Genomic DNA, 16,385 nt, shown 5'->3' with positions numbered 1-16,385 from the left:
TTTAATTCAAGGGTTTTAATTAAAATATTGCATTAACTATTTAGTAATTAAAGCCATTTTTTACATAGTCCTTCCATTTTCATAGGGTCAGAAGTAATTGGACAAACCAACATAACTATAAATGCAAGAACTATTTTTAATTCTGCATTAAAATGTTCAGAAGTGTGTTGTCTGTTCTTTCAAAAATGTTTGTACTTCTGAAATGACATCATGCCTGATATTTACACATTACTGATATAATTATTGCATCTAAATATTAAAAGTGTTGAAATTTGGTATAGTAATATAACCAGAAAATACGTGGACACAAATCTGTAGCTGGAAGGGTGCAAAGAATTAAAAGTAATTCTGCTATAGAATTGTGGAGGCATGAGTCTCGTTAAAAAAGACTCAGTTTGTGACTTTAATAATATATTTGGTAAAAGAATATATTGAAACACACAGTTAGATGTTTTCAAGCAAAGGGTTACTTGATATCTAAAATGCAGAAATAGCAGAGCAGAAGCGCTAACATTAACCTTGAGTGGCACTTCTTAGAAAGATTTATAACAGAATTCATAGGTTATGTCTGTCCCATATAAAACTATCATATATCTTTCTAGCAGATGTTCAAAATGATGGTCCACTTGAGCTTAGTGGGATCAATATGACCCAATAGAGCAGATGTAGGTTTGTTACTGTGTCCAGCAGTAGTTTGCCATTTCTGAAAAACAACCACCAAACAAAGGAGAAAAAACCTTAAGTGAAGGAGCATTAAACAATGATTGGCTCTGTTTGGTATGTCTTTGTCAGCCTGTCTGCCCCACATCAGTGCAACCATTTAGAACGTCTCCATAACAAGTACAGAGCTGCTCATTAAAAAAAAGCCAAGAAATTTCACTTGTAGCCTTTGCTCCTAGTAACTGATGGAAATGTTAGTCAACAAAATAGTTAAGAATATATAACATGTCTGAGAAAAGAAAAAAAAAAGATGTGACTAGTATAAAAAAATAGAAATGAATAGTGATAAAAATGACTTCATAATCACTTCATCATTTGTAAATTTTTCTTCTCTTGACAAATTTGATGATCAAAGGATTAACAAAACATACAATAAATACATTAGGATTTCCCTGTTGTGGGACTAATAAAGGATTATCTTATTATAGAAGGAATGTATGCATGCTTATCTGAGGGGAATAAGCACTTCATGCAGTACAAAATCAATATAAGCTTGTCTGAGGCACACTGAGGGAAATGGTTTATAAGAGGTCATCTCTGTTCAGCTGAGAGTGAGGCAGACTTGCAGGTTGTGACGTAGCCAGGGTTCAGTGTATTGCGCTTAACAGTTTGCATAGACTGTATACCACTGCTTGACCATCAGCAATTATAGCTGCTTTGTCCACTGCTTTGTGTGTGTGTGTTTGCACATGTTTGTGTGTGTATGTGTGTTTAAGTCTTTTTCTGGCAATGGCGGCCGAGTCTCCAGCAGTAGCAGATAGAGTTGAAGAATCGGCAATGGCAAGATGCACAGGGATCACAGCAGCGCGAGTTAGGAAAACAGCTTTCTGACACTCTGGAGCAGCGAGGAGTCGCCGGTACTGCATCCACACGAGGTTGCTGAATTAAACACACACATGGACACGATTGTTTTTATACAGTTTACATATGTCTCCCATATGTATATGTATGTGAGTCATAATAATAGTGTGACACATATTGTGTATTCTATATATAGTGACCACCCCGTTGACTTTTAATATCTAGTCAAAACATGAAGAACAAGTTCTTCATTTTTCAGCATCAGGAAACAAATATTTAACAGAGAATTACACAGAAGCCTTAATAACTATTTTAACTATCTATCTGGTATTTTTTTCAGTATTTAGTGTGTCCACCCATTACTTTTATAACAGGTTCCATTCTTTTCAGGAGACCAGTCTTTTAAAGCTTACAGAAGAGATATCTTGCTTCTTGTAAATGCTCCAAACTTCAGAAAGTTCAGTCTCAGAACTTGGTCGCGTTTTCTTCTTCTCATGATCCAAATAATTCTACAAATGTAGAATCATCAGTTCAGTTAACTATACTCCACATCTCAGATGTCCAGTTTTGGTGTACATGTTGTTCTTTGTTGTCCATTTCCTTTAACATTCACACCCATAGTGTCGAGTTATCTTCAGTGACATCCACAGTGGAAGGATGAAAACACATGGATTTTTTCATATCTGAAGCAGCTTGATTTTCTCCTCTCTCTCAAAAGATAAAAGGTTTATCTGATGGCAACAGTAATGGTGGTCTACCAGGCGTTTCACAATTTGTTAGGAGTTACATTTTCTCTTTATGTCTATGCAATTAGATTAACACTCCTGTTTTTCAGCTTTTTCCTTTAGCTTGTTTTCTCCTTCTTTAAGCAAGTGTATTTTCTTATATCAGACCTCCTCAGAAATTTCTCCTTTGGCTATTTTAGATGCTAATGAGAAAGAAATTTGTAGGGCAGCTAATGTAAGTTTGGGTAGTTGGTGGTGTGAATGTGTCTCTTTGAAGGGAAGCATAATGTCAGTTACTCCTTTGTGAACAGCATTTGATGGGACGCAGTTGTATCTGGTTGATTTTAAGACTAGAAGGATGGAAGAGGTAAAGTAGCAGTAGAGTGAACAAAAGTAAAAAGTGGACAAACTGATTGCTGAAAGATTTCATATTATTCTTAGTGCTGGAGACTTTTGTGCTTTTGTGAAATATATGTTTCCTTCTGAAAAAACAATAACTTCCCACTGAGCAGGTTTAATCCTAGTATATATGATAATGGCTCAAACTGAAGTGGATGTCTCAAAGGCCGGTATGTCTAAAACTTGCAGACAGCTCTTCTCATTAGTGAATTCAACTACTTTACGGTGCACTGTGCACATACTGTTTGTATAATCTCCATGGGGATTTCCATTGCCAGTAGAATGGAAATATCTGTAGCAGAAGCACATGAGTCTAAGGTTGCCATGCCCATAAGAGATGAAGGGGTATTAAGCTTTTGGCATGAATTGGAGTGGTGTTTGTGATCCAACATTGGTACCTGACATCACTAATCCTTTTGTGGCTGAATGCAATCAGGTTCTTACAGCAATGTTCCCACATCTACTGTAAGGACCTCCTGAAGAAATAGAGGCCTAAAGGGGGACAAATTCTCTATTAATATACTTGAATTTAGAACAAACTCTGGAGGTGATGTCTACAAACTTGGATGTACACCTTGTAATCCTGTTTTTTGTATACTCTAAACACTTTGATTTAGCCACTAAGGCAAGTGCCTAAAGCCAGATTTAAAAAAAAATGGGCTAAAACAATTTTCTAATATATTTATTCTGAAACAGTTTCTTTTATATGCTTCAAAAGCTGAGAACTGCTTGACTCATTCACCTTCTTAGAATTTTTCTATTTGCTTTTTTCTAAAAATGAAAGATGGACAGAGACAGTCTGTAAGATTTGATTTGTGATCTATCCGAAAGAGAAACGCAGAGGGGCCATGGCAATGAATCGGTGGAGTTTAAGAGATCAAATTCTGTTCATAAAAGAAAAGCTATCACATATCATTTGCCGCGTAATACAGCTGGGGTGGACAGAGAAACTATACTTGTGAAAATATCAGTTTCAAAATCTTACTTCACTGAAAGTGGAAGGCTGGAGCAAAAACATATTTCAGTAAAAAAATAGCATAATATAAATAAACAAATATGTAAGTAAGTGCTTTAAGGGATGACATTAAGATGATATGTTTTGTTTTTGAGTGGCATATTTGAGTAAGGCTACAAATAATCAGTTTCAATAATACTGGGGTAAAGTAAAAGTCATCCAAGTAAGTCAGGTTGTTTCCATCCATACATGCAGTGAACATTGAGTAAGAATTAAACAAGTTAAGTGAGCTCTGAGCTCTTTAGGGTGTCCAATCTTATCTGCAGAGGGCTGGTGTGGCTGCAGGCTTTTATTCCAACAAAGAAGGAGATCATCTGATGAAATTTGAAAACTAAGACCAACTGATTAAAAGTAGAAACAGGTGTGCTTCAGCTTATTTGGAGTGAAAACCTGCAGCTAAACTGGCCATTTGCAGATAAGATTGGACACCTCTGTTGTAGGGAATCCTTTGTCATGGGAAGGTAAAGTCATTAAAATGTCACAAGAACTCAGAGTAACTCTTCTACATCATTACAAAAGCAATGGATAAAAGGGTTCATTGTTTACAATAAGGGGTCGCTTAAAGCCCTTACCCTGACATGTAAGCCTCAATATGGTGTACATGTCCAGTACTGCTGAAATATTTTGTATAAACTGAGCAAAATTTTATTAAACATTAGACAAAAATTCTCTACTAGTATCTTGCCATTTTTGTTGCGGTATCAAATGGCTGCTCTCTCTTTCTTATGTCCATTCAGAAATGAACAGCAAGTTAAAAAACTAGCCTTTCTAACTTCAGGTACAGCATGACAAACTTCATTAATTGTTACTTCCATAAGACTGACTCCACTGCCAACTATACGCCATCCTCACACTGTGACAGTGGTGACCTACATTACTAATTTTTAATGCAATTTTATGTGACTACCAAAACACAGAATTGTAGTATGTAAGCAGAGCCTGATTTTAGCCACACCCCTGCATTTTAGAGGAGGAAGTGAGACTGCATCCCTGTCCCTCATGGCTGCATGATGAGCAGTCAAATCCTATTGTTTTGAAGTAAATGTGCAATTAAGTTACCAAGTCAAAATAACAATAAATCAAAAATGATGATTTTGTGTATGTACAACTGTTTAAAGCTGTGTTCAGTAATCATGTGCTGGCTAGTGTTTTTGAATCATGCTCACCTGTTACTTCCAAAACATTTGACAAACTTTCTGTAGTGTTATGATTGTTCTGGTATTAACAAAACAGAAAGTTCAGTCATTTATTATAGCAAAATAATCATAACTAAGGTACAAAAGGATTTTGGTCTAAAGTCTAAGTCAGCTAAAAGTCTGAAATGTGTCTTCCACTCTGACTCTGAACCAATTCAGTAGGATGATCCACATAATATCAAAAAAATCCATCCATCCATCCATCCATTTTCTAAGCCGCTTCTCCGTCAGGGTCGCGGGGGGGATCAAAAAAATCAATTTGGTTAAAACATTATAATTTAATAGCATTGGACATATACAGTATTTAAAGACATACAAATCAGTGTTCCCTTTAAGATTATTCACTATTGGTCTTCGTATTATCATTAAAAGTGCTTTCTTAGTCATTATATTGATGCACTTAATTTTTAAAGCTAAGTGAGTTGTAGTGTTATTGAGTGGTTGACAGATTCTGTGGAATGTGAAATATTAAATGCAGGTGGTCAGTGCATGATCGTGACTTTACATTAGTACTCAGGAAGGTAGTGAGCAGCCCACTCACTAAAAGTGCTAAAAATCTGCAGGATAAAATATCCCTTTACTTGGCTGCAGACACTGCATTCTGCAAACATCTGATACCTGAATGCTGAATGTGGTTCAGCAAAGCTGCTGCTTCACATTAGATTTGCCACCTCTGTTTTCTCTTTTTTTAGAAGAAGAAGAACTTGAATAGATTCCTACATCTCTGCTGAAAAGAAACACACAAATGCACAAAATGTCTTTGAAGAGAAAGTACAGCTCTAACAGTGGAGAAAAAAAAGAATGCGAAGAATATTCCTGATACTCCTTTGTGGACAACAGTAATTGTTGCCATTCCCCCAGGCGAAAGCTCTGCATGTTTTGGATCCGAAGTCAATTTCGGATATGCACCACAGTTGACTGTTATTTTTGCAGTTGATTTATTAAGACAGCGAGTTTTGTCTGTAAGCATGTACGAAGTGCAGAAGAAACAGCAGCATGATAAACAACTGGTCAGTTGATTCAGTAGGGACAAAGATCTATGCTTCATCTGCCTAAGGCCATAGAGAGCATTCCTCTCAGTCAGCTCTAAAGCCAGGATTGCATAATAACTCACAGAGTTAAAGCCAGATGCAAATCAACTCAGCTCGCTGTATATAGATGTATAGATTATTGTTTTTTTTCTGATCTGATTCTCACTAATCTGGATAACAGGAACCTCTTGCTCCTGGGTGTGGTAAAGTGGTGTTATTATGTGATAGTAAACATTAATTAAGTTAATTAACACCCTGTAATGTAAAACAACCTACTGTTGCTCGTAATTTTTGATACTCCACAACTCCCCTTCTTGCAAACAATGTCCGTGGCTTTCCCGGGTTCCACAGCTCTGTGGGAAAGATGATATCAACACTGAAGTCTTTGTAAATGTTGGAAAAATATATAATTCATAATACTTCAAAATTATTCAAAATAAATCATCTCCAAAACTTTACAGGAGAAGGAAAAAACAGATTCTTAAATTTCAATGTAAATTAAAATAAAGACATTTTATTCCTTGCAGTTTTGGACCACAATGCATTCTTAAAGATGTACATATACATCTTTAAGATACATTCTTAAAGATGTAAATGCCAAAAGAATTCTATGTTAGAACCATGAGCCAATAGCTATTTAGGAACATTTTTTTTTTTAACATTTTTAAGTATAGGCACTGGTTTCTGTGTGGGGTCAGTGTCAGGGGGGAGAGGAGAATACTATGAGAGGAGAACATGAGCTTCAGTGCTGTGAATATGGCCCATTTGGGAGTCTGCATGGACTTAGAGAGCTATACAAAGGATTAGGCTTTGTTGTAAACAGCCTGTAAAACTGCTTTCAGCTAACAGACCTCATAGAACAAGTCAACCTATTAATGACTGTCACAATTAGAAAATATAAAGTAGCAAACTATTACTACTACTACTACTACTACTACTACTAATACTACTACCATTATTACTACTCCTACTACTACTACTACTACTATTACTACTACTACTACTACTACTACTACCATTATTACTACTACTACTACTACTATTACTACTACTACTACTACTACTACTACTACTAATAATAATAATAATAAGATAAACAACAACAACAGGAAGATAAAAATGAGAGGATGAAGGCAGCTAGTAAAAGTCATCAATAACTTATTTTGACAGAAAGTAGGATACACATGTGGGCTAGTAGGCTATCTGTTTTTGCAGGGAAACCTTGAAATATGAGTATTTAAGTGAGAAGGGAATGTTGTGTTTGCATGAGTTAGTGGAGCTGATGCTGAAAGCACTTTACCTGAGTGGAGGAAGGGGAGCTCCTGCGCTGAAGCAATCAGAAGCGCAGCCTGGATGAGACAAATCCAGAACATGACGAGCTTCATCTCTGCTTCCAAAGCACGCAGCACTCTCAGATGCCAGACGAAGCAGATGCGAAGGTCAAGGAATACACGTGAGGAGCAAAGCGATGAGAAAAGGTATTGAATACCTTACGTTTGGTTGAGGTCCTTCTGTAGTTTGGTCCAGCGGTCGACAGCATGGTGTATTATAGGGCTGCTGTGGCCCCGCCCATAGCCTGGAGATGTAGGGGGCTCCACATTAACCCACTGCTCTGGAGACATGTGGCTTGGGGTTTCCACCCGTTGTTCAGCCTCTGTGTCCGCATTTGAAAGTTATTTGTCTGTATTTTGCAGCTTCCTCTCCACTGATGCTTACTTTTTTTGGACATTGGTGTCAGTTAGCAGGCAAACTCTTAATTAATTACACAGGCAATGTTGTTTAAATGTAACAGTCAATCATAAAGAACAGCAACAATAGTGTAAATTAAACCAACCACCCGAAAATAATTCAAGTGCTACGTGCAAGAGAACTTCAAAATTAATTATTCAAGGCAGACATAAAGGTCAAAACAGAAGGTCAGAATGTGTCACAGTCACTTTTCTTCACCAATGGCATCGCGCAGATCCTTTAAACATTCTGATGGACATAAACAAGTGAACAAAGAAATTAATGTGTAAACTATTTCATACTAATTAGTATTCCATAGCACTATTGCTTAACTAATCATTAACAATGGTATAATTTATAAACAATTCATATCAGCATATATCAAATTATATCAGTTACTTATTGAGGGATAGGCTGCATCCAAAACAGTATACTATACACACTGTACCATTGAGTGGACTTCTAATGTTGATGGGCTATTTTTGACAAAGTATAGCAGCAGGCAGTTTTGGACTCCATAGTCAAACTTTTTAATTACAGCTGCCTCTTATTTATTATACAGCCAGCATGGATCACATGGCTAATCTGCTGTGGTTGTATCCAAGTAATATATTACTGCTGTCAGAAGAAAATCTCCAACATGCTAACTTTACAGGAGAAGGAAAAAACCTGCTTTACTTTTAATGTAAGTCAGTGTTACCAGGCATTTTGCCAATTAATTTTCGGTCATTCTTTCAGTCCATTCATCATGAAATTTACATCAAATGTAAATTATGTCAAATTATGTCAAGAACTGAAAAATGTCAAAAACGGACAAGGTTTTTTCTGACAACAGCGATATGTTACCAGAATTTAACGTTACTGGTTGAGGCAATTTCAAATATAGGCAACAACTGGGTAAGTTTTTAAATGGGGGGGGGGGGGGGGGTGGGTGGATTTTACCCCTCTAGCTGATGTTTGGCATTGGGCATGGTGACCTTAGGCTCATGTGCAGCTGCTCCAGAGCTGCCAGTGCTTTTCAACAGAGATTGTATGAGCTGTGCATGACGATTGTGTCAACAATGTGTGCAGCTTAAAGTAGCTGAGCTCACTAATTCAGACTCATGTGTCTGAAAACGTTTTGGACATACAGTGCACCAAAACAAAGACATTCTCCAACAACAACATCAAATTTCTTTCACACCTTGTAAACACTGTCTGCCAAAAGAGCTGCACAATGTGAAAACAAAGCATTAAGTGTTATTGTCTCCATTAAAACTCTTGGTATGAAAATAGCTTAATGTTAGATTTCCTAGAAAACACACTAAACTATGTTATGTAATAGAAGTTCATGCTTTGTGTCGAGATCATAAGATCATCCTTTTGGCAGCAGACAGTGACAAATAAGGTGCGTGAAAAACTTGGGGTTCCTGGCTTGTTGTTTAAGTACATTAGGCATTTCAGAATATCCCCTGGAGATGTGAGAATTGAGATGAATCTGAAGGATTTCATCAGGCAAGCAACTCTCAGAGACATAAAGTCTCCATCAAGCTTGACTGGCATTGTTTGGGCTTATCTAGTAATTTCTGTGTGGGGAAAAGGTCAGTGGTTGGCTTGAAGCATGAGATGCCTCACAGCTGTAAAACACTGTATGACTTTTTGGTGTAGGAGTGTTTTCATTCTGAAACATTACTTTGCCTTGAAGTGCCATCAAGCGTGTTGATTTAGTTTCCCCGCATAACAAGAGGGGTCACTAGGAAAGTGGAGTCTGTTGTTAAGTAACTGAGCTCGGGGAGATGTAGTAGTCCCTGTGCTGTGAGTGTGAAAACATTAGTTTAAGCAAGTGATATGTTGCATCATGCTCTAACCATGGAGCAGCTATAAATTGCATTTTATTCCAACCGATTCCAACCTATTTAAGGAGTTTTCTTTAGCTTTCACTGCTGCGTCCATTTGTCCTTGGCACTAGCTAAGAAGTTTTTGTCTTGGCCCTAGATTCGGACTCTGTGGACATTTTGTTTTCCAAGAGAAGACAAATCATTCAAGAAAATGTTTGACCTTTTTCATGATTTGCAGGTAGAGCAGGAAGCGGAAAAGAAGTCTCGGGCTACTCCCTTATGCGACGATTGAAAAAGCTTCTCATCACAGTTAATGAGCACTTGGCTCCACTTCACTCAGCTTAGAGCTGGTTCCACAGTCTTTCTCTGAACTTATTCCAATGGATTGCCCTTTATCCTGTTATCGTATCAGAGATCATGCACTTAGTCCCACCAGCTTGACACCATAAGGAGTGCAGTAATGATTCATTTGACATGACTCAACTAAGCATCATTGCAGTCCGGCTGTCTGTGGAGGTTTGAAGGTTATATAATGGTTAGTGTTAGTGTATAAGGACCGTAGAGGTTCATATAATCCACTGTAAATTTACACTCTTTCCCCAAAGTATTCAGACAAACAACCACATAACACTTCAACAAGAAATGACTGTGAAAGTGCTGCTATTTAACCAGAGAAAGACAAGCGCATCACATGTTTATGGTAAAAGAAGTTCTATAACTACATCCTTATGCTTGTGAGATTCTATTGAAACCTGAATGGGGTTATCTGGAAAAGTGCTTGTGAGGTTCTACCAATAAATAGTGATTTTATATATGTTAGTGTGTTCATTTAACCCTTTTCTTGTGGCAGCCCAGTATTACTTGACATTAACTACTGTTTTGAAAAGACAAAGTGCTTGATTATCAGCACCACATCAACAACGTATCAGTGACGTAGCAGTAGTGAAGCATCTGAACACATTGATGTAAATTTTGTAGATGTTCTGTTGATATGTTACTTATATTAAGTAAATGTATCGTTAATATGGTATTTGCAAAACCTAATGCTATCCCTCATATGTTTTTGGCATGTTACTGAGAGTCTGTTCAGTGTTTGTTTCATTTTAAAAGGACCACTTAAAATGAAGTGTCACCAAACACACTTACAGCTCAGATAAGCAGTTTTAAATGATTGCTTAGGAAAAACTGAGAGGAGGTCTGGAAGCTGTAATAAGGCGAAAAGGTGCACAAACTACTGAAAATTTGGAATTATATTCAGTTGTTGAGGCCCCTGTGTAATTTTCTGGTAAATATATTCTCGCTGTCCAATGAAAAACATGTATCTCAAGTTTTTTTTTATTTTAACTCTTGTACATCATTTGAGCTCAGTAGCTGTCCTTTATATTGTGAGAAAAAGTCATGATGATTGGATGATATTGCTCCAAAATTGCTTGGAATAAAACTTTTTCCATTAACTTACATTGAAAGTAAAGAATGTTTTTGCTCTGTCCTGTAAACTTAGTGTTTTGGAGATACTTGTTTTCCTTTGGACAGCGATGATATATTGTCTGCTTTTGATGATGAACAACTCAAATTGTATCCAGCAAAGAGATGTAGTTGGAAAAATGAGTAAATCAGTAAAATCAGCTAAATTCAGTCCTCACATCTTCCTTGAGTAAATTATAAGTCTCAAATTTCTTATGTAAGTGTACGTACCGCTCAGAGAATGTTTAATAAATAAAATGTGGCAGTGACAAGCATCTGGAGTGGAAAGAATTGTTCAATGTGTGAAATAAGTAAGCAACTGCCAATCAGTAAGGTTCAATGAATCCAGCAACCTGTTAATGCAACTTTAGTGCACGTTCATCTGGAGTTCTTTTCTTTCCTTTTTCTTTTCTTTCCTTTTTCTTTTCTTTTCTTTTCTTTCATTTTCTTTTCTTTTCCAATATGCTGCTCTATGAAGCTTACTATTTTGGAAATACTTGTTTTTCTTTGGACAGCAACAATATACCCAGGCCCCCCAGAACAGACATTACTAGACATAATGACAATGGGTCTGTAGCCCTGACCTCTGTAGTAATGAATGCCTTTGAACACCTGTTCTTAGCCCCCCTGAAGGCCATTCACAAACCCTCTGCTGCATGCCTTGCAGTTTGCATACAGGGCTAACAGATCTGTTGATGATGTGGTCAACTTGACCCTGCACTTCATGCTACAGCATCTTGACAGTCCAGGAATCTACATTAGAGTACGTCAGAGCAAAGACCTGAAACATCTATGTCAGTACAATAAGTTTCATAAGTGGAAAGTTCATGGAACCACAACTAGTTGTCAGCAGACAAGTGCACCACACAAGATTTCACAACATGCTCTCAGACTAAGGATAATGGAAGCTAAGACAGGAGCCAGTAGTTACTATGTATCAAAACGAAACATATGCGTGATGCACTCAGAGATATTGGAGGACAAAATAATCTAATGAGCCAAGGAACTGAATCTAAGGAAATTTTCTCTACCAATTTCATTTTTTAAACATATATTTGTATACGCTTATGAATGCATAACTTTTGTTCATATGCAAAAGTTAAGTCAAGTGCAAAGACTTTATTATGTGTGAATACACTGGAAGTATATTACATTAAAAAAAGCTAAAGTTTCTGAATACCTGTTTTACCTCACTGTATATACGATAATTATAAATGTTTTGATCTAACCCCCTTTCATGTGTATAACAATTATTAGATTAAGTGGCCCTTATTGGCGCTGGGGAATTTCACCTCCATATTTTGCTCATCCATGAAGTGAAACACCACATATACACACTGATGAGCACACACACTAGGGGACTATGAGCACACTTGCCTGGAGTGGTGGGCAGCCCTATCCATAGCACCCGGGGAGATGTTGGTGGTTAGGTGCCTTAACCAAGGGCACTTCAGACACGTACTGTCAGCTCAGGGGATCGAACCGGCAACCTTCTGGTCACAGGGCTGGTTCCCTAACTTCCAGCCCATGACTGCCCCCAGTGTATGCAACATTTTCCTGGCATGTCTGGCTTCATACAGCAGCATATTAAAGAAGAATGAGAAGAAGATGGCATGAAAAGGATAAGAAAGAACCCCAGACCAACGTGTACTAAACCTGTATTAAAAAGGATGCTGGATTTATTGAACCCTTCTGATTGGCGGTTGCTTATTGATTTATTTCACACACTAGACAATTCTTTCCATTCCAGATGCTTGACAAGGTCACATTTGGATTTATTAAATGCGCTCTGAGAGGTAAGTACACTTACATAAGCAATTTGAGACTTTCTCAAGGAAGTCTCAGGATTGACCTCAGCTGATTTTACTGATTTACTCATTTTTCCAATCGTCCAACTGTCTTTTTGCTGGATAGCATTTGAGCTGTTTAAATTTTATATGACATATTTTAAAATATTTTATTCCTTTGTGAGTTTCAGACACATAATCTATTTTACTGTCAGACACGATAATATTTCGTTATAACATACGTCTTTCCAGTAAAACTGTAGCATTCCAGGAAAACACACCCCGCACAGAACAGGAGCATTTCCATATTCCTGGATCTCATGAATTTACAGCATCACTTGAACTTTCCAAAATTCATTTTTGGTAGAACGTGTTCCACCTTTCCATACTGTGAGTTCCACCTCAGCATGTGGGGAATGTGATTTGTTTGGAATGTATCTTTAGCTCTTCTGCTTCCGATTTGAAAAACATGGAGGAGAATAAAAGGCACACTTACATCTCTTTAAAACTCAATTCCAGATTTAATTTGATGTATGTGATGCATTATTTTCTTTGACAGTGTTGTCTATTTGGAAACAGCACAGTCTTTACGGGCTATGTCAACAAGGTGTCACAATTTTCTGTTATCTGATGAGAAATGCCTGTCTTTCATTTACTTCTCACTTATACTTTTCACTTATTAGACAAACCTAAATATTCCCATAATGAATCAAATGAGCTTCCTTCCGGTTTTGTTTTGTAACACTTCAGAGCAATGTCGCCCCCAGATATTTCCCTTTGATGCACCTATTCAATATGAATTCACAGTTCACAATTTAGACACCTTTCATTACACTGCAACTTCCAGTGATAACCTCCAACACTGGCAGTACTCTTTGCATGAATAAAGATGCCTTATTTTGGTAATTTGGTACCACTTTAAAATAAGACTACCCTTATAAACGGTTCATGAATAGTTTGACATTTTTATAAATGGTTATTTAGAAGATCTTAAAGACCTTAAAATCATTAAAGCCTAACAGTGAACTCACATTCATTCATATCAATCTTCAGATTTTAATGTTTAATGATTTTACTTTTGTCTTTTTCATCAGTTATTAAATATAGGTTATTCATCAGTATTAAATATATCAGCTCAATCACACATTCATATTCATCAAATATTACTGCTCACTTTTGCCCGCTTAACTAATGCATTAGAACTGCTTATTAATGATTAATCAAGTGTTTATTACCTAACTAATAACCACACTATTTTAAAACAATTTAAGCCCTTTATAAAGGTAGTCTTATTTTAAAGTGGTACCAATATGTTCCCTAAGAGAAATATTAAAGGGAGATTATTTGAAGAACGTTTTTTGTAAATATGAGTGAAGAACCTTTATCAAAGATAAAAAAAATCGTCACATAAACAGAAAGGTTCTATAAAACCAGGGTTCTTCAGCTACGGTTCAGCAATAATTTGTGATTCCCCTGTTCAAACTCATCATTTAATGGTCAAGTTTAGTGGGTGTTTCTGAGGGGCAAATCACTAACCAGCCCACCAGGGATGGAACTGAACACTCATTCAAGCCAAGAACCATTTAGAAATCTTTACTTTAAAAAGTGAGCACAGTGTTTTTTAAGTCCAACCAGACAGAAATGAGCACTGTATCAGTAAGGCCAACTATGTCCTAAATATGATACTTGAAATCAGGTCTCTAGAGTGTTAAACAACTGTTAAGCTTTACAAAATGCCTGATTAGCTTGTTTGGACAAATAATAAAAGCAATCATTCTAGTGACAATATTTTATTCTGAGCTGAAAGCCTATCACAGTAAATTTGCCCAGACTCGCATGATATTAATAGTTGATTAGAGCTTGGCAAAAAAACAGGCAACATATGTCCACAGATGTCATTACATTACAATACAATACAGTGGAGTACAGTAACTTCATCAGAGGCCTCCCTTATGTAAATCTGCATTGACAGTTTTTTGGCTGTTAATTCTTTAAATATTTAAAATGCAGTAAATCAACCTACTAAGAAGAGTGTCTGAGATTTGATTTGATTTGTCACATTTGATATAGTTTCAGGACTCCATATGATCACTGCTCAAATTTAAAGTATGTTCAGTAAATTAGTAAAAACAGTAAATTAGTAGGAGGAGGAAAACGTCCTTAACTTTTACTGTAAGTTAAGGTAATGAGGTTTAATTCCACTTTTTGAGCATTTTTCTTGGTCCATTTATCATGAAATTGAGCTACTGTGCTCAAATGACGTAGAAAACTAAAATCCACTAAAAAGAGCATAATAAAGTGAGTCATCTATGGAAAATGTAATCCTGTTTAGTGTTTGTGTGTGTGTTTTGCGGGAGGGGTGAGGATTTACTAATAAATCTTTCTTTATCTTTTTCAATACATTTTAACAGAGCTCAAAACAAGACTATCCCCCAGTCCAAAACCAAACACCTGCCAATGCTATACATAGGTGTCACACAGACACTGAAGTATACCTTCATATGTAGTTTTTCTCTAGTTTTAATATGTAAATAAACCTGCTAGACCTCCTAAACTAGCCAGCTATCATATTGTCACAGGTAGCTTAGTTCACTTCACTTTTAAACATCCTTGACAGTCTTGAACATTAGAAAAGCAGAGCTGGCTCATTCCACTAACAGGAGATGAAAGATGTCGAATGTATATGGACTAGATTTCCTGTGTGCAGGAATATAAATATATGATGAAAAATATTGATTTAAACCAAAGAATTTCCTGTTTAAGCTGTATGCTCCTGGCATGCCTATGTTCCTGACGTTTGACTGCAGTGAATTAATTGAAACAGGGTTTCAGGTCACAATAATAGAGAGAAGTTGATGATGAGATGATGATGTGTTATTTGAGTACAGTGTCTTTAGAAAGTACAGAGATGAAATCATAGTGAAATCATAGGGGAAATAAGAAATGCAAACAAAAGAGCTATTCATTTGTCATTACTGAGAGTGAAAACCATCCTCAGTACATGGTTGTGTTGTGAGGAATGAGGACGTGGCAGAGGAGGGAATATACAGAAATGCACAGGGAGAAGGAGAAGGGTGGTCTTTCTTCCCACACTTCAGTTAGTTCATAAATCACCTTGTTTTGGAATAATCGGATGCTCTGTTATATGCATTCACATCTCAGTTTCGCTTTACTATTGGGATGAATAAAAAAGTTGAAAAGATATTAGAAATGTTTTACACCTTGCTCACCATAACTTCTGTCTTTTGGGGCAGTGGCCATAAACCAGTATGAAGATCTATATAACAATAAAAAAACAATGTGTGCTTACTGAAAGAGAAGAATTTAATTAGATGAAATATCCTAAAGCAACTTTTGTAAATGAAAAAGACAGTGGTGCACAACCATCAGCAGCAGCTTTGGCTGAAAAGAAAAAAAGAAAACACTAAAACAAACAAACCAACAAACAAACAAACAAAAAAGCAAAAGTGACTGTAATCAAAAACATCTTCCAGCATGCAGCCGTAACCCACTGCTCAAGAACAAACAAAGCTTTTGTTGATTTCAATAACAGAAAGGCCAGGTTAAAATAAAGAGTACAGAGAAAATGCTGCAAACTCTGCAACAACGTTTTATATACCAGCAAAAAAAAAATCAAAATCAAAATCAAAACTTCAATTCAAAGTGTCCTTATCCCCAAAACATGCACCAGCACAAATGCTT

General features: G+C 36.6%; 1 protein-coding gene across 1 annotated transcript; it reads right to left on the bottom strand.

Moving 5' to 3' along the window:
- Positions 1-7,387, bottom strand: LOC108431043 (agouti-related protein-like). The gene is made up of 3 exons (XM_017703927.2): positions 7,188-7,387; positions 6,164-6,240; positions 1-1,599 (listed from the first exon to the last, which is right to left on the bottom strand). Exons 1-3 carry the CDS (start codon positions 7,270-7,272, stop codon positions 1,432-1,434), a joined length of 330 nt encoding a protein of 109 aa, XP_017559416.2. The 5' UTR covers positions 7,273-7,387; the 3' UTR covers positions 1-1,431.
- Positions 7,388-16,385: the final 8,998 nt, after the last annotated feature.

Source organism: Pygocentrus nattereri, chromosome 3, assembly GCF_015220715.1.
Source record: "Pygocentrus nattereri isolate fPygNat1 chromosome 3, fPygNat1.pri, whole genome shotgun sequence".
Taxonomy (NCBI): domain Eukaryota; kingdom Metazoa; phylum Chordata; class Actinopteri; order Characiformes; family Serrasalmidae; genus Pygocentrus; species Pygocentrus nattereri.
The sequence above is the reverse complement of the archived record's forward strand: the minus strand, read 5'-3'. Positions and strand labels throughout refer to the sequence as shown.

Bases quoted from the DNA above. Each gene is read 5' to 3' on its own strand.
- LOC108431043 (XM_017703927.2), bottom strand. From the start codon at position 7,272: ATGAAGCTCGTCATGTTCTGGATTTGTCTCATCCAGGCTGCGCTTCTG. The intron at 6,241-7,187 runs GTAAAGTGCTTT...TCTTTCCCACAG, and splicing joins GCTCCCCTTCCTCCACTCAG to AGCTGTGGAACCCGGGAAAG. The intron at 1,600-6,163 runs GTAGGTTGTTTT...TGTTTAATTCAG, and splicing joins ATCAAAAATTACGAGCAACA to CAACCTCGTGTGGATGCAGT.